General features: G+C 51.3%; 1 protein-coding gene across 1 annotated transcript; it reads right to left on the reverse strand.

Moving 5' to 3' along the window:
- Nucleotides 1–4,875: 4,875 nt before the first annotated feature.
- arl8a (ARF like GTPase 8A) lies at nucleotides 4,876–17,220 on the reverse strand. Its single transcript, XM_088920456.1, has 7 exons — nucleotides 16,775–17,220; nucleotides 13,051–13,131; nucleotides 12,286–12,359; nucleotides 11,873–11,966; nucleotides 10,255–10,322; nucleotides 9,548–9,618; nucleotides 4,876–9,460 (listed from the first exon to the last, which is right to left on the reverse strand). Exons 1-7 carry the CDS (start codon nucleotides 16,895–16,897, stop codon nucleotides 9,411–9,413), a joined length of 561 nt encoding a protein of 186 aa, XP_088776582.1. The 5' UTR covers nucleotides 16,898–17,220; the 3' UTR covers nucleotides 4,876–9,410.
- Between the last annotated feature and the right edge of the window lie 1,696 nt (nucleotides 17,221–18,916).

The raw sequence follows: 18,916 nt of genomic DNA on the forward strand, positions 1-18,916 counted from the left end.
GAAGGACACACCAGACTGCAGAGCGAGCGCTCAGGTATTAGGTCTTGTCCAGGACGCTGTGAATTGCCTCTCAGTGCGCCGCTCAGATGGTTGTACACCCACAGAGCCCTGTCTGCTCCAGCCAGGGAACTGCTTTCACAGCGCCTGCATTGTCCCCCCACCCCATCCTGGGGCCTCTCTCTGAATATCAGCCCCTGGGGACGAGAACGGGGTTGCTAGGTTACCCCTCTCTGAAATTCACGCTCGTCTCAGAGAGACTGGGCAAGCACCCCGAAAGACTCTGGACCTGTTGCCAGGCAACTGGGACTTCTATTGTCCTGGGGAAAGGAACTGTGAGCTGAGGAGACTGACACCCTGCAACCCCTTATTCTTTACAGGGCTCAGAAACTCATTACTGTCATTACTGCTCGTTAACAGTCACTATCAGTCCAGCTCCCAGATGGGCTGTTTGCTCCATTTCCTTCCCTGCTCAAAAACAGGACAAAATAAAGCCACATTTTCTTCATATTTTCTCAACATATCCATAAATCCAAACTGTGAAAAACAACAACTTGTGACTGTATGTGCTTTGCTTCTCATTGAAATACAGTTAAGGTAGGACCCCAAGAGACCCCAGGATCCCAGCATTCCAGGTCTGCTCCGAGGATCCCTTGCTCACTAAATTACTGGCTAAAGTCCATGGGAAGCTGAGCTGACTGGGGCAATAGTTGGTTCAATTAAGTGATCAAGTTCTTGGTTAGAATTATTAGCAGACATCTGTATATAGACTTATAAATATATACAACAGGCTGGAGTACTGGTTTAGGTCGCTGGAGCCCACACTGTGGTCTGGAGCCCTAACTCAGGTCAGCGAAGCCCATACCGTGGTCTGTGGTCTGGAGCCCATGCTGTGGTGTAAAGTCTTCCTCAGTGAGGTCATGTTACTCAAACCAGCCACACTGCAGCACAGACACTGAACTGCTAATATTCAGCCAGCTCTCCTGCAGAGCCTCCTGCTGTCTGTTGCCACAGGGCCAGCTGAGGGTCACTGTCACTCCTGCCCCTCTCCCGGCACCAGCACAGCAGCCGGCTGAACTGGACAGCCAACAGCCCAAGAGCACGAGCAGGTAAGAAAGTGCAGTGTCCAGTCAGGGCATCTTCCCCTTCTATACTGTACAGGAGAGGCCACACTCAGCCCCCTGCGTTTGCTACCCAATTCCTCGCCTCCACTTCTCTCTGAAATCCCTGTGCTCCAAACACCTCTGCTGTTGTCTCTCTCGGGCTGTCTCACCTGGCCCTACCCCGCCCTGCTGTTGTCTCTCACGGGCTGTCTCACCTGTCCCTACCCCGCCCTGCTGTCTCTCTCGGGCTGTCTCACCTGTCCCTACCCCGCCCTGCTGTTGTCTCTCTCTGGGGCTGTCTCACCTGGCCCTACCCCCCCCTGCTGTTGTCTCTCTCGGACTGTCTCACCTGGCCCTACCCCACCCTGCTGTCTCTCTCGGGCTGTCTCACCTGGCCCTACCCCGCCCTGCTGTTGTCTCTCTCTGGGGCTGTCTCACCTGGCCCTACCCCACCCTGCTGTTGTCTGGGTTTCACACAGGACCCCTTTGTACAGAGCTCACTCAGGGCGGAGTAATAGGTCCTGAAAGTCCCACAGTCCTGGGGCAGCTCTTCTTCCGCCCATGAATAGGAGCCTTGCTTGTTTCCCTTGAGAGAGCTCCAGCACTAAGACAATGTTTGTCTTGTGTTTTTGTGAGTGGGGGGGGGGGAAAGAGTGGGGTTTTTTGGGGGGGAGGGGCTGGGATTTGCTGGCAAGCAGTGAAGAATGGATCTCGGTGTTGCCATGGCGAGGGTTCGAGGGCCAGGCCAGGCTCCCTGAAGTATGCAAACAACACTGAAAGGGGCTCCCACACTGCACAATGGCCTGGAGGGGGGGGGCGCAGACGAAGTTTCAGATTCGCTCTTCCACTGCGATTGGCATCGGCAGGAAGTGTTCAGCCAGTTCCTGAGGCCTGCTGTCAGGGAGAAAGGCCCTTTTCAGCGCCCACAGTCAGCGTCTGCGCCCCTGGCTTAATCTTACATTCACTGCAGCGTCTCAACAGAGCAGTCAGCTGGGAAAACTGACACATATCCTTTCAGCGCTGTTAATGTAGCCCCATTGTTCCCTGCTCCGGGCCCTGGGAACACCTCCAGACAACCAGCAGCCCCCTCCCGGAAGAACCGTGACCTTTTCAGTGGTGATAATCATGTATCTGCAGTAATGCAGACTAACGCATCGGTGGACAGGAGAAAATAAGTGCCTTTGCAGTTTCTGGCTTCGTCATCGGAACCAGACCAGGCTCGTTAAAGTGTCCCCTTCTCCTCCACAGCCCGGCCCGATTCTCCAGAACCAGCAGCCCTGGCGCCTTGCCATTGCTGGGCCGGTCCCTGTCTCGGGGGGGGGGGGGGGGAGATGGAGCTTTGCTGTTCTCTTCACCAGGGCAAAACAAACAAGCTAGACGGCAGCAGCGCCGAGTCTCCGCAGGACAGTAGGACAGCCTGCCGCGGCTTGGCTCTGCCCAGTTCTGAAGTCAGAAGCTGCTCGAAGTCAGGCAGGCGGGCCGGGGGAGCCAGGAAGACCACCTCCGAAGGACGGATGGCATAGCCCAGCTCCCTGCGATAGGGAGGCACACGGCCAGTCTTTGGGGCTGCATGTTCGGAGTTTCCACATCAGGAACCAAAGCTGGCTGAGAGCTCTGTGCTCACACAGTTCTCAAAAGGCCCCATAACCAGTGGAATAGCTCGGCCACTGCTCTGCTCCTTCTGGATCCCTAAACAGTTAAAAAGTACTGGACTGGTGTAATTATGAAGCAAACAGTTCACTGATAGCTTTTAACCAGCTCATTTTGGATTCGGGCAACATAACTGGTACTAAATTCCCACTGTAGAACACACGTACAGTACAGTGCCTTCAGAAAGTATTCAGACCTCTCCACTTTTTCCACCCTTTGTTGTGTTGTAGACTTATTTCAAAACAGATTGAATTGATTCTTTTTTTGCCAATGATTGACACATAATACCCCATAATGACAAAGTGAAAACATGTTTGTAGGAATTTTTGCCAATTTATTAAAAATAGAAAACTGAAATCTCTCATTTACATAAGTATTCAGACCCTTTACTATGACAGTCCAGATTGAGCTCATTTGCATCCTATTTCCATTGATCATCTTTGAGACGTCTCTAGAACTTGATTGTAGTTCACCTGTTGCAAATTCACTTGATTGGACATGATTTAGAATGGCACACACCTGCATTCTCACAGTTCTCAGTGCATGGCAGAGTAAAAACCAAGCCATGAAGTCCAAGGAACTCTCTGCAGACCTCTGAGATAGGATTGTATCAATGCACAGATCTTGAAAAGGGTATAAAAAAATTGGCAATACATTGAAGGTTCCCAGGAGCACAGTGGCCTCCACCATCGTCAAATGGAAGAAGTTTGGTACCACCAAGACTCTTCCTAGACCTGATTGTCCAGCCAAGTTGAGTATCTGGGCAAGAAGGGCCTTAGTCAGGGAGGTGACCAAGAACCCAATGGCCACTCTAACAGAGCTTCAGAGTTCCAGTGTAAAGATGGGAGAACCTGCCGGAAGGACAACCATCTCTGCAGCACTCCATCAATCAGGTCTCTATGGCAGAGTGGCTAGACGGAAGCCACTCCTGAGCAAAAGGCATATGATGACCCACATAGAGTTTGGCAAACGGCACCTAAAGAGCTCTGAGAGCATGAGGAAAAAGATTCTCTGGTCTGATGAGACAACAATTGAACTCCATGTCTAGCGAAGACCAGGTACCGCTCATCACCTGACTAGTACCATCCCTACGGTGAAGCCTGGTGGTGGCAGCATCATGCCGTGGGGATGCTTCTCAGCGGCAGGGACTGGGAAACGGGTCAGGATGCAAAAGGCCGTCCTACAAAGTACTGAATAAGAGGTCTGAATACTTACGTAAATCAGAGATTTCAGTTTTTTATCTTTAATAAATTTGCAAAAATTCCTAAAAATATGTTTTCACTTTGTCATTATGGGGTATTGGGTGTCGATTAATGGCAAAAGAGAATCAATTCAATCCATTTTGGAAATGTCTACAACACAACAAAGTGTTAAAAAAGTGGAGGGGTCTGAATACTTTCTGAAGGCACTGCAGCTGAAAAAACTAACATTTGGCATCTTATTTACAACACGCAAAACTGAAATATACACAAGACAGTTCATGAACAGATCCAGCTCAGACAGCTGTGTCAATCTGACAGCCAGGCTTAGTGCTCTTCCACCTTTAAACAGCTGGTAAACAAAGAGATTTAAGAAATGCCACCGCGGTTCACAAGGACCTCCTGATACACAGCACCTTAAAATCATTTGTCGGAAGTGGAATTCACAAAGTCAGGAAAAGATTCTTCAAAGGCAGCACTTTTCTTTAAAAACGCCTGCGTTTCAGCAGTGCAACGGGAAACAATGAAACTACTGTGTTTAATTTTCAGGATTTTGGACAAACCAGAAGAGCCCGCCTGAACTTGTTGAAGCCCCAGAATGCAGCCAGGAGCTCCTGGTCTCTGAAGGCAGAATCACAGCCCTGATCTGAGCTCCTCCCTCTCTCCCAACCACGACAATCACACTGCACCTACTGTCCCCTATACGGATAAAAGGAAAGATCAGGAAAAACGGTCTCTTATTTTCACAGCAACTGGAGAACAAAACAGCTCTCTGTTCATTAGCCCTGCTACCCTTTCCCTTAGCATCTGCTGCCCTCTAGTGGCACACACAAAGATTGCACAAACAGAGCCTGCTTGTGCTGCCTACACAGGCGGAGCTGTACACAATATAGTGATACTGTATTGAGACAGAAAGGAGTCTGTTGTACTGTGTGGGAAATCATTTATTTACCATTTTTAATTATTTCAAGATAACAATAGCAACAGTACAGTTACCACTGGCAGGACAATATAAACAGGAGTTAAAACAAACTGGCTTTTTTTCATTTTTTTGCTTTTTTTCTTCAAATATGTAATTACAGAAACACTCAATGCCATTTCTCTCGCTATATCAGACCGTGTTACTGAATTAAAAAGAGATGTTCTTTCATCTTAAAAACCAACATAATCAAAGCCAATAAAATGAAACTGCAGGGAACATTTATCACTGAAATCCATGAACATGTTTAAAAAGAAAACCTGCAGCAGCCAAAAGAGGCGCGACTGCTTTCAGACCAGGGCACAGCCCAGAGTGATGCATGCTGGGGGAATCCAATGGCACCTCTGACCCCTGCCTGCCGCCAAACTGGGGATACGGGGACAACAATCCAATTGTCCGACAGGAACTTGGAGAAAACCTTAGACAAAGCAATCCGAAGGCAGGGGAATGAAACTGGGAGGGAACGCGTCCAGGAAAGATGGTTTGTCTTTGCCAAACGCTTCATGGAAACGTCTTTGTTTCTGAGCTGGAGATCAGTTACTCGCCAGCAGCACTCTAATTCCCTGCCCCAAGAGTGGTCAGTGCAATACCTCTTCTAGCCCTGCATGGGGCAGTGCGGTCCGCGTGTCGACACGGGGCTGGGGCCATCAGAAACTGGGCGGCAGGCCTGGACGATGGGCATGGTGCACAGCAAACCCACTGTAACACTGCGCTGCAGCGGAGCCCCCCAGTCAGGCTTGTCAAGGGAGCATGCATGAAGAACATACAGGTCAGTCTGACACCCCGCTTCCTCGCCCCCTCCCCTGCTTAACAGGCCCAGGTGGGGTGCTCTTCATCACAAAGCTCCAGGCAGCTCTAGCGCCACCTGGAGGGCTGGGCGCTAGTGGCCCTTGATCAGGTGGCTCAAGCGCCATCCCTGCTGCGCGCGCCAGAGAGGACCAGCACGAGCTGCAGAGAAGGGACTCATCTGTGTAAGATCACAAGCTCCCCTCCTCATTCTCCTCAGTCCAGGCCACTGTAAAGATGGCGGAGCATCAGGCCAACAGGACAGGGAGCTGACCCCAGCCCTCTGTCCGAGCGGGAGCGAGTGTCGGCACGCCGTCAGCCATTTGACACGTTCAAGCACCCCAGCGCACTCGCACACGTGCTCACTCTCACAGGAACTGCAGGGACCCCCAGGCCAAGAGAGACTGGCAGAGTACAGCAAGCACAAGGTTTTCTGTGTAACACAAAGTATTAATATTTCTTCTTTTACAGCTATTTGGTTTAAAGTTTGCTATGTACAAGAAAGTCCATCAAAAACCATATAACAATTATCAAACATAACAAAAAAAAAAGAATGTACACATGAATTACTTTACTCGTGATAACAATGTACCATTCTTCCGTACCTACAAAAGGAAATTCGACTGCGCGTGTCCTGCGGAGTCAGGGCAGCGGACATTTCCGAAGTGTTTAACGTGCAAAAATAAACGAGATACAAAAAAAGGCAACAGAAAGACAACAGAGGGCAAGAAGGCCCAGTTCCTGCTGCCCTCGGCTCCGAGTCGGGAAGATCCCTGCCAGGCTCGGACCGGTGTCTCGCAGCAGGGCTGCGCCGAGTGTTCCCAGAGAGGAACGTCGATTTCCCGTGATCTCCTCTGCCGAAACCAGGACAGGTTCGCTCTCCCTGCCTGACACATTTCCCACCCCCACCCCTCTTCAGGATCGAAGCACCAGCCTGGTTTTGGAAGAGCAGCTCACACTGCAGAGGTGTTAAAACATCACCAGCTGTCGGGATTCGTCCCGATGCCGACGGACAAGGGGGAGCTGGAGAGGACAGGCGAGCACGGAAAAGGAAAAGGAAAACCTGAATTCGACCAGCAGCCTGGGAATACGAACTGGACTGGTTTTTATACTAGTAAACAAGACGCTGGCCATGGCAGGAGCTGGAATAGTACAATGTTCAAGAAATGTACCCTTGTAACAGCTTGTATGCTCCTAGACACAGACTTATTACTGCGATTCACCCAACCCAACTTGATTTAGTGTTCAGTGCTCCAGCTGCAGTCTGCTGGCCTTCAGGAATTGAGATGATTCTGCTTCGGACTCGCTCAGCTGCCCGGGCCGGCCCCAGTCCGAGAGGCGGAGGAGCTCGGAGAGCATGGGTTCGATATGGGTGGAACCCCTCAACGCGAGAAAACAACCTCGACATAAATCTGCCTCGAAAATGAAAATACAAAGAACCCTTCCTGGAATTTGAGATATGCTCATCCTGCAGAGCGTGCACAGGAATCAGATCCGCTGGACCAGGTCTTAACTGATCACTTGGTTGTGTTATTAATAAAAGACAGTGGCAGCAGACAGAAGCGTGACCATAGAGCCCAGGAACAGAACAGGAGACTCCAGGCTCAATACGGGTACATATGGAACAGCATCCTGTTTCTTACAGCTTCTAGAGCTTCTGCATCAGGACCAAGCAACAACTACCTAGACCACAGATTTCCAGCACCTGGAATCCACAGACATCCTGTGTCTCAGTCATAAACACTTCCACACCTGGGAGAATGGTGTACCTGATGTAATGAGGGTGAATTAAGGTTAAGCTAGTCTGCTGCCTTGAGCTGGTGATGATGTCAAGAAAGATGCAGCAGTCGCTGAGCTGCGAGGACTGGCACTCCTCCTGCGCAGACTGCCCGTTTCCTGGCAGCTGGGCATCACAGTGGCATCAGCACCGGGAGAGAAAGCAGCCTGCTGCCCGCTCTGGCTCAGGGGCCCACCTGGGTCGAAGGCCAGAGGACCGGCTTGCTGACGGACGGCAATCTTAACCCCACCTATCAATGCTTACTGCAAAAGAATGCTTTCACAAAGGCCTGGAAGTAAATGCACCTAAACCTTCACAACAGGACCAGGACAAAGACAATACCGCAGAGAGAAGCTTGTACTGGGTCAGGGCCAGGGAAAGGCCCTGTGACCCGGAGAACTGCACATGCTGCCCAGCACAGAGCCTCTGCAATCAGGCCAGGCGAGAGAAATCCAACACATCACAGAAAACCTCTCCAGCTTCACCTGAACGCTGCATGTGCAGACACGTGTGTGTGTGTGTGTGTGTGTGTGTGTGTGTGTGTGTGTGTGCCCAACAACCCGCCCACGTGCTCTCCTGTCTCCATGGGCCAAAACCCTGAACACCACATGGCTGGAAGCTTCAGAGTGCAAGACGGGATCAGGAATCTGCCTTGCACATGGCTATCGGGCATCAAAGACTGTCCTGTGCACAGCAGCAGTGGAGCAGAGGCAGCACAGGAGAATAAATACTGTGCAAGGTTAACTATTCCCTTCCTTCTCAATGAACTAGAGATCGCTCTAAGCATGAGAGTCAACAGCACTGAGGATCAGCAGAGAGTCCCTCCAGAGACTCCTCAGTCACACAGCGAAAGACAGCGCACAGGCTCTCCAAGAAACAGCTGCTGGGCGGTCGATCACATTCCCTTCCCACTCACCTACAGCCACAGAACTGTTTGTGGCTCATAAAGCAAAACGTACCATCAAAGTAACTGCTTCATAAAACCGCCACATTGTAAACATTAATTTACACCCATCAGAGGGGCGTTCAAGCTCTGTATGGATACAGTTGCTGGCAAACTCCTAGTAAACTTAATTAACTGATGAAAACAAATAATACGCTTAAAATGTGGGCGACAAGTGCATTATCTCTAATGAGACTTCTAAGTGGTCAGGCCCCGAAGCTCCAGCAATAAACCTTAAATTCCGATAGGCTGAGAGAGATCCGTCCAATGAGAGCAGGATCTAATCACCTGATCACTCAGCTGCTTGATGATGTAATCACCTGCGCGATGATCTAATCTGCTGATCACTCAGTCCACCGGCTCTGGCACAGACATGACTAGCCACCCTCAGACAGCAGGAGTCATCGAGCAGCTCACAAGCGTCATGGAGTCTCCTGCAGGAACGCAGGTCCTGTTTCTACAGCCCCCCTAACCCCCGCCACCAACCCCAGCTCACTCTCATCCTCACCCAACACGCCTCTCTTTCCAGCTGCACCTTGTCTGTCTGTTGTCCTCTCTTTCTAAAGACCTGGGCTTACAAACCAGGGGAAAAGATATATTTACAATTCTTTCTTCACGACGGCTGCGTCACCACTGACCACAGCTCCCATCTTCCTCGACTTCCACACCCGTGGGCTTGTGTTTAACAATACGACGAGAACCGTGACAATAAAAAAAATTAGCAAAGCAATTTCTTCAGTTGACACTTTAACTGATCAAGGTAATATAATACTTAGAATAAAAAGCAGAATATTAAAAAATTAACAGTGCAAATAATGTTGCTCCAACCCTCTTTGTAAGAACTGAGACCTTGGCAGAGGAGAGGGGAAGGGAGGGGCTGCTTTCAGGAGGAAAAGTTTTCAAGAACGAAGACAGACGGAGGGGGCGGGGCAGCGGTTACGGGATGATGTCACCAGGGGCGTCTCTCCGCGGGGTCTCAGCTTCTCCGGGTTCGGGAGTGCTGGATCAGCCACTGTAGTGTGATGTCTGCAGAGAGACAGCGAGCATGAGTGTGGGAGAAGGAAGGCAGAGAAGAAAGAAGAGTCGAAGCTGGGACAGGGGACGGAGCCTCACCAATGTTGTCCTTCTCCTTACAGGAGATGGAGTAGCAGCAGATTTCTCTGTCCTGGATGGCGGAGAGATTCCTGTCACAGAGAGAAAGAGAGAGTAGGATCAGAGGAGTCGGAGACTAACTGGTGCTGAAAAATGACAAAAAAAACAATAAAAAAGACCAACAGCGATACGGAGTTGATTTACAAAACAGACGCATACAAACGCAATATCCGGTCGGAGGCAATAACTTTGTAACGGGTGAGATGCGTCAGTACAGGCACTAAATAAGTGCTGAAGATCCGTGGAAGAGTCTGACACTATGCCCACAGCGATCTTAAATTTATGAAGCAGTGGAAACAAGAGAGGAGTCGAGTAGGGCTGAGGTTTAAAAGATCAAGCAGTGCAAAGCCATACGACTCCAGCCCCTGCTCACAACACAGGCTCGGGATGTACTGCTTGATTGCTTGGATGCTATTAAATGCCCGCCGCAGTTGGACTGGTCAACAGCACCTGGCCTTGATGGCAGAAAATTACTGGAGCAGATTCCGGTCCGTCTCGGGCCCAGGTTGGACCCAGTCAGAACCAGCTGGCAGCCACGTTCAGTACGTCAAGAGGTCCACGGAGATCCAAGTGAGCACATTTAAGAGTTTCAAACCCTCCCCCCTCCCACTCCATACCCCTACTCCCACAGCACAAACACCAAGAACAGCCGAAACGCCAGTGCTCACATTCTCTCGATGAGCTCCTTCTCGTCCAAGGCGCCAGTGAGGTCTCTCTTGTTCCCAAGGACGAGGACCTGGAAGGGCAAAACAGCACGGATCAGAACTCTCCTGCAGGGCTCACGGCATCCTGCCACCCAGTCTCTCAGCTGGCCTGCTGCCTGCACATGATCACCTCCACCAGCTGGATCCCCCTTCACTGCCCGGCAGGAGTTCAGTCTCCCCTTGCCATACTCAGCTGTGACTGTCTCACAGTCCGGTCCAGTCCCCCCTGGTAGTGCTACCACACTTACTGTTTGTAACAGTGGTAAGTGTCCCTGTGGATTTCTGCACATCTACAGTTGTTCCCCCTGTTAATCCCCACAGGGATCACTCCCCATATGGCTTGTGGGATGTTTCCATCACCTAAGAGGACATCTGTGCGCCGCCTCTCCCCACACCCCCTGCAGCTGATTGGACACCTGACATCTCGGAGCAGAGGCTCAAGGGAGAAAAGGAGAGGGGCCTGAGCCCACATGCTGCTGCTGTGTACGTCCCTGCACTTATCACTCAAGAGAGGGCCTGCTGGCCACTGCGGCACACACTTGGAACAGGCTGCCTGGCTGGCTGGCTAACTGATCTGTCAGAGGGCAGTTTAAATTCACTGGTTCAGATCCAGGGGTGGCCTGAGCACTTCAAACCGCTCACTTCCCAGGCCTCACATCCTGTACTAGTATGTCTTGTATTAGATACTGTTTTAATTCTAAAGGGTTGGGCGTTTCGGCTGTCATTTGATCAGTTTTTATTTTACTGTCCTTGCATGCGATTGTGGGTTTTTATGCCTACGATCCCCATGACCTCATGCTGGTGAGATCGAGGAAGTGCAGGCAGGGAGTGCTGTGTGAGAGCCAGGACAGTTGATTATTCCCACCTTGCCCGTAACATAACATAACATCACTTTATTAGCCCTATACAATTTCTTGCATTAGGAATTCGTCTTTTCACATACCCCAGCTTGCTCTCCGTGAGACACACAGACACACATACAGGGAGAGAGAAGCCTGGGGTCAGAGCGCAGGGTCAGCCATTGTACAGCGCACCTGGAGCAGCTGGGGTTAAGGGCCTTGCTCAGGGGCCCAATGGAGTAGGATTCCTCTGCCGGCTGCGGGATTTGAATCGGCAACCTTCCAGCCACAGGCGCAGATCCTTAGCCACAGAGCCATCGCTCCGCCCAGTGGCTCCACTCACAGCTGGGCGGTGACATGACCCAGGCTCGAACCTGCGTTCATGCTTTTTCAGCCGTGAGCCACCTGGGGGAGCCCAGGTGCCAGTTTTCTGCTCATCGTCTTAAGCACTGGTAATGATGGGGTGATAACAGTGTTGTAACTCTAGGTTCCTGCAGAGACCCGATGGCATTAGAGACTCGGGGTTCCGTGCACTACGGACACACTACCACCCTGTTGGCACAAGGTGCCCACCAGCAGACACAGCTCAGCTCCTGCCAGGCCCCAGCCTGCGAGCCGTGCAGAGTCCAGAAGACCCTCTGTGGGTGAGTGTGCCTGTCCTGGGGGCCCTCCAGACGTCGGCAGAGCACAGCAGCGAGGGGTGAAGGTGAAAACCACTTCTGAACAGTGCAGCCAGGACTTACCGGAATGCCCTGGAGCTGAGGTTTGTCCAGCAGGTTGTGCAGCTCGTTCTTAGAGGCTTCGATCTTCTCAGGATCCGCCGCGTCTACCATGTACCTTCACAGACACAGAGGACACCAAAATCAGTCCCCTGTCAAGAAGTCACCTAACACGCACACGGGTATAGACTCCTAGAGGCAGCGTGAGCTCCCCCTGCTGCTGAATCAGTGCCGGTGCAGGACAGGACAGCTAGCAGGGCAGGGATTTAGCACGACGGCACAAGGATGCAGTGGACACCTGGGAACTCACAGCGTCTGGGAACCAGTCCGGATGATGCAAACCAAATGCCTTCTTTTTAAAATCACTCGCAAAATGGAAACGAGCTGTGTGCTCAATTCGTTGCGGTGGGGGGCGGAGAGCCAGAGAAGGTACTCACACGATGGCGCTGACCCCACGGCAGTAACGCTCCCACATGCTCCGGAATCGAGGCTGACCGCCAATATCCCAGAGCTGCACGACAAACACGGGCATCAGGAACACTGTCCCCGGGGACCCCCGATACCCCACGCCCAACAGAGGACACTCATGGCTCTTGCCTGCTTCTCACTACTTGTTGTAGGCTGCGCTTAAGCTTCAGACTGGGCCTGTTTTAAATCTGTGTAACACTAGAAATTATAATTACAATTGCGGAAAATGTGATAGACATTTTCATTGCATTAAGATTAGGCTACAGTAATCTTACTGGAGTATCCACTGGAGTCTAAAATGAAACAAGCCTCCGCCTGTCCTGCAGTGAGCTCAGTAAAGCTACTCTGCCTCAGCACATACAGTAACTCCAGTCCTGGGCACTCTGCACTGGCTCCCTGTGAGATTTAGAGAGCACTTCAAGGTTCTGCTGCTTGCATACACACCACTGCAGGGTCCAACTCCAAGACTTCTCAAGGACATGAGTGCAGTTCTTCATGCCTTCTTATTCTCCCCAAGAACAGGCGCACTCAGTAAGCTACCAGCCTTCCCACGACTCTTAGACACTCTACAGCTGTGCACACCTCTAACGATATTGTTAGTACAAATTTTAATGGAGAAATTTGCTCCCATACTTATATATATTTTCTTCTGCTCTGAGATTTACATGTATTACTGTACAGTGACCAGACCCACTCCACACACACACAGAAGACCCACATGCTTGCCTGCTGACCTTAATGGTGACGTTTCCTTTGGTGATCTTCCTCATGTTGAAGCCCACAGTGGGGATCATGTCCTCACTGAACTGGCCCGACTGCAGAGAGGACAGAGGAGAGAGCAGGAGGCACAAGCAGGGAGAGGAGAAAAGAGAAAGAGAGTTAATTATTTGTAAAATCCCACCACAATAAGCAAACAAGTCATTCAAAAATATGAGGAGCAGCGCTGTGAATCAGCTGGGACTGTCCAGGTCTTTCCCAAAGACTGAGGCCCTGCCAGGGAAACCGCTTGCGATGTACAAAGTGCCCGTCGCTACCGTGTTGTAGAAGTGGTGGTACAAAGAACAGAGCAGGTTTGTATTTTGAGGAAAAAAATAAAACTAAACAGAGGAAGAAAAGGATGTGTTCTCATCCTCAACTTAACAGAATCCCAACAGTCACAAATAATAAACCCAACGTTGTGAGCGCAGAGACAGTCTGTTCTATGTCCTGATGGGGCTGTCTGAGGAGCTGAAGGCCAGGAGGATCCTCCTCAGCAGAGCTCTGGGGCCCAGGTGCAGCTGCACGAATGCAGGGATGCACTGCTGGAAAACTGCAACCGAGCCCTTAAATGAATCAGCTCTCAGTGCAGACGCTGGCATACACACAGGCACTCCGTCGGTGCCATTGAAGAAAAGCACAATCCACTACTTTCACAAGCCATTCCACACCCCTCTGGTCAAAAATACTGTCCTGCTGCACCAGCATCTCCACCCTGCGATCTTCTGCATCGGAACGTCCCTCCCTCTCTCTCTCTAACCCACCTCCCACCAGAGTCGGCGCCTCTCCCTGCCCAGGGTGGCCACTGGCTGATCAGGATGCCCAGCCATGTGACAAGGAGACGGGGCTCCTACCCTGCACTAGCTGGAGCCACTAACACACGAAGCACACAGGCCTGAGACAGACCCCCCCCCGGGTTCCCCTAAACACAGCCCGCCCCCCCCCCCCCCCCACCAATGAAAACTGGGCTGTGCACCTCCTCTCGCACAAACAAAGAATACTACAGCAGTGCACAAACTGGGGCCGGCTGCCCACGCTGCTCTGGTCTCCAGCTCGGGTGCGAGAGCGGTCTTTACTCCCGGGGCCTGATACACGCCAATGAAGACTGGGCCCGAAGCCCAGAGACGTGAGCTAGCTGCCGAGACCAGGACCACCTCAGCCTCCAAGCCATTAAATCAAGAGCTGCTGTTCAAGGCAAATATGTTTGCCTTGAAGACTGGAATGGTCTGCCCTGTGCCGACACACCCTGCCGCGTCTGCAGTCAGTGAACAGCTGCCGGCCAGCTGCCCCCCACCAGCCCACAGCAGGGGCCGACGCTGCAGGCCTGGTGGGGGTGGGGGCACGGAGCTGAGCAGTAGTGAGGCCAGGGACCCCAGGACAGCGCTCAGGCAATTCCAAACCAGGGGTGGAAAGGACACAGCACACCTCCAATTAGGAGGAGGCTCATTCGGCTGTTAGCTTATTCCCAGCTCACTCTTAGCTCCAGCAGCCCCCGGCTGTGCTTGTTCCATACCCCCGCCCGCCTTTGGGTAAAGAAGCACCCCCTGTTCCCTTCCCGCTGGTTTGCATTTCCAAGTACAAGAGGTATTTCCACTAATACCTCTACCGCAGCAGTGGCACTGCAGCTAAGGATCTGCGCCTGTGGCTGGAAGGTTGCTGGTACCAATCCTGCGGCCGGCAGAGGAATCCTACTCCATTGGGCCCCTGAGCAAGGCCCTTAACCCCAGGCGCTCCAGGGGCGTCGTACAATGGCAGACCCTGCGCTCTGACCCCAAGCTTCTCTCCCTGTCTGTGCGTCTCATGGAGAGCAAGCTGGGGTATGTGAAAAGACTAATGCAAGAAATTGTATATGGCCAATAAAGTGATCTTAACTTATTTTCTAGGTGCCAGGCAGCAATGTGTACAAGCAGCCTAACACAGTAGTTGAGTCGCTGCCCACAGAAGAGACAGCGTGCGCACAATAAACACCTCAGTCAGTCAGCAGCTGAGGTGCTTTGTTCACCAGACTTGACCACAGGCCACCAGGGTAACAGAGCTCTTAAAGCACCGGACAGATCCAGTCCTGGAGAGAACAACAATAATAATTATATAATAATGAACTTTATTTTATATAGCACCTTTAAAGGTGGCTTCTCAAAGCGCTTTACAGAATGAGAACAACAATAAAAAAAGAATACACAAGATAAAACACAATTACAATGAATCTGTCCAATTAGGGAGAGTCAGTAACAGAAAGCTGGGATGGAATAATAACCGGGCACCTCTGCCCCCCACCAGGGCTGGAGCTAGCCAGCTCTGATCTAGACTTTTAGTGACTCAAAGTTCATCATTCCGTAAAAAAGAAAAGAACACTGCCAACGAGCCCCTGCCAGCGCTTTGGAATCGCCCCGTGTTTCAACGCGCCTTTGTCCGGTCCAGGCAGCTCAGCCGTCAGGACGGGCCGGAGAGCCTCCTCTTCTTTCTTTGTGTCTCCTGCTCCCCTGCGTCTGACATCACCCCCGCTGCCTCTCCTGCGCGGAGCCCCGCTGTCGCGGGTGGGAGCGGCGCCGGCAGGGCGCAGGTGCGCCTCCTCCAGCCTCACGCGCAATCCGCAGCGCGCGACAAGTTAGTGGGTCAAGAATGCCGCACTGAACCGCAGCACCGCTCCCGTCCCGCAGGTGCGTTCCCGAGCCGCACAGCGTTAGGATTAAAAACTAATTCCGGCAGTGCATCACTCCTGATCATTAAACTCGCAAAGACGCAAGACGTGGAGATGTGAGGATACGCAGCTTTGTAAAAACACACACTTCCAGCAGACAGCGCTTTCCCACAGCGGGCTGGACTGCACCCAGATCCAGACCCCCAGAGCCTCTGATCAAAAGCCTTTATTTTACACCAAAACCTCACAGCCACCAGTGGGCCTAGTCTATCGGTCAATGTAGTTGTCCAGTAACCCCTGCCCTGCCTCACAGCACAGGCCCACTCACTAGGCCAGGATATCCACGACCACCGACCGTGCTCCGAATGTTATTTAGGAGGCAAAAACACCGAGATAATTAAGACTTCGACTTTTCTAGTGCTTGATTTTGGGTTGCCCGTCTCCGCCTTCCACGGGCAGATATCGACTACAAAGTACAGGAAAATGTCAAATACCCATTTTACTGTATAGAAGCAGAAGCAAAATGTGTATAATTATGATTTTGATACAATGGAATTAAAACATATTTAGAAGGCACCTTATGTTCCGTGTATAAACTCGAGACTAAAAAAATCCTAATATTGCAATTCAGGGCTTTAAATCTTCTGGCGATACACTGATGCGAGAGCGTTTTGAAATCCCGACGGGTGACACATCATGTCGTCACTGTGCTACAGGGGTGCCTCAGTCATCATAACGCAGCTACAGTAGCGTAAAACACCCCGGCCACCATTATCCCAAAGACACGGCCGTGCGATCCCTGACCACCAGTGTAGCACAATCACAGCGCACACAGAGCGAGCCGAGAACACGCACAGACATTCACAGTCAGCCATTTGCTCGTGTCCTCGAAAGCATCGCGGTTGTTTGCAGTTTTGCACCAACGAAACGGCCATGATCTGCGCCGCTAAACCGGGGCAAGGAGCTCGGAGCATCCTCCCGGCCGCGCTTCGCCAGCCCTTCAGATCCGCTGACACACACGTACACGCACACGCGCGACATCAGCCACCCGAGCCCCGAATTACCGCGATCACGTTGACGAAGGTGGTCTTGCCGGAGTACTGCAGCCCCACCAGCGTCAGCTCCATCTCCTCCTTCCAGAAGAGCGCCTTGAACCAGTCCAGGAGCTTGTTGAACAGCGCGATCATCTTGGGAGAGTCGGCTGGCGGCGCGGAGCGGGGGTCGGGGGGTGGTCGGAAGATGAGGTTACAGCTTCGGGGTTTTATTGTATGAGCCGGCTGCGGCGTCGCTCCACCGGGATTGCGAAACGGGAGGGAGAAACGAAATATTTATTGTCGGAACACGTAGCCTAAGGATCCCCCTTTTCTTCAATTTCAGTACGCGATTGTTCGTCTTCTCCCTGGCCCGTGTGATCAATATTCCTTCCTTGGTCCTTCTCAGACAGCTCAGCCTCCCTTCCTGCCTGCCCGTCTCTCTCTCTCTCTCTGCGGCTCGTCCTTCCTCATTGGGTGTGGTTTCGCATCCATGCCCAGCTGACTCGGGACTGCGCCTGAAGAAAACCTCGCCCGGGCAAAGAAGGCACGCAGGGGTGACCACGACTCCCGGGTCCACCTGACAGCGCCCTCTGCCGGAGACGCGCTTGCTTACACAGTGGCGTCTATTCTGAACACCATCTCCTCCGCAAAGCGCTTTCAGTCTTTAGTGACTGGAGGACCGAAAGACCAAGTTGGGCGTGAAATCACACGTGAAATGTCTTAAGTCATCACGCAATGAATTGTAAAACATTAAAACCTAATTGCAGGCCAGCAGATGCACCATAAGGTCTGTCAGAACAGATCTTCTGTACAAGACTCGATTTTACACATTTCTTCATTTACAGTCTCATGGCTTGGGGTGGGGGGGGGGCATCAGGCCCGGGACTCTCAGAGGTTTTTTCTCTTGCTAGGTTTTTTGTTTTCCTCACTTGTTGCTGTATTGCTAATGGCAATACCAATCTGTAACGTGCGCTGTGGCAAACTGTTGAACAGAGAACTACTGCAAACACGCCATCCACCCGTTTTCTCACCACGTCACCCAATACAGGGTCAATGGGGAGACAGAGCCTCAGCGCACAACAGGAGCGCAGCAAACACACAACAAATTAATGAATTTTATACCTGCACTGACCTAGGTGAGATACCACTACATGTCTGAGGCTGACCATACAAACAATTCTACTACCACCATCATTAACATCCTTACACTTAAATAGCATACACACTCCACTCAAAGCTCTTTACAGGTAATGGGGACACTCCTCCATCACCATCAGTGTGCAGCATCCACCTGGATGATGTGACAGCAGCCATAGTGCACTAGTACGCTCACCACACACCCGCTATCAGTGGGGAGGAGAGCAGGGTGATGAAACCAGTTCATAGATGGGGATTATTAGGGACCATGATTGGTAAAGGCCAAATTTGTCCAGGACACCAAGGTTACACCCCTACTCTTTTTGAGAAACGCTCTGGGATTTTTAATAACCACAGAGAATCAGGACCTCGGTTTTACGTCTCGTCCAAAGGACGGCGCCTGTTTACAGTATAGCGTCCCCATCACTATACTGGGGCATTAGGACCCACACAGGGTGCAGGGTGAGAACCCCCTACTAGCCCCACTAACCACTTCAAGCAGCAACATTAGTTTTTCCCAGGAGGTCTCCCAGCCAGGTACTGACCAGGCTCACGCCTGCTGAGCTTCAGTGTGGCTGCCAGCGGTGTTGCAGGGTGATGCAACTGAGAATCTTTATCCGCTCAACAGGAAGAATTCTTGTTCAACACTCTTTGACAAAATATTATGATACGATATTAAGATATCACTGAAAGCTATAATTGACATGTTTTAAACCAAAGTAATTTGTGAATGACATTAAATAAATAAATTTAAATAAAAGTGTACATTCTTCTTTTTGTGGTAGGTCAGCATGCGTAGGCTGCAAAGGAACAAGTAATAGGTGTATTCTATGCCGAAAAAAGAGAGAAAACAAAACGTTTCGGCAGTGGAGCCTTCTTCAGCCTGAAGAAGGTGACTTGAGGTCACCTCACTCACACCAAAAGAAGGCTTCACGGCCGAAACGTTCCGTTTTCTCTCTTCTCTTTTCAGCATGGAATAAACCTATTACTTGTTCCTTTGTATACTTCTTTTTGACTGAATCACCTGTCTATCTA

This window comes from Atractosteus spatula, chromosome 7, assembly GCF_055471065.1.
Source record: "Atractosteus spatula isolate fAtrSpa1 chromosome 7, fAtrSpa1.hap1, whole genome shotgun sequence".
NCBI classification, from domain to species: domain Eukaryota; kingdom Metazoa; phylum Chordata; class Actinopteri; order Semionotiformes; family Lepisosteidae; genus Atractosteus; species Atractosteus spatula.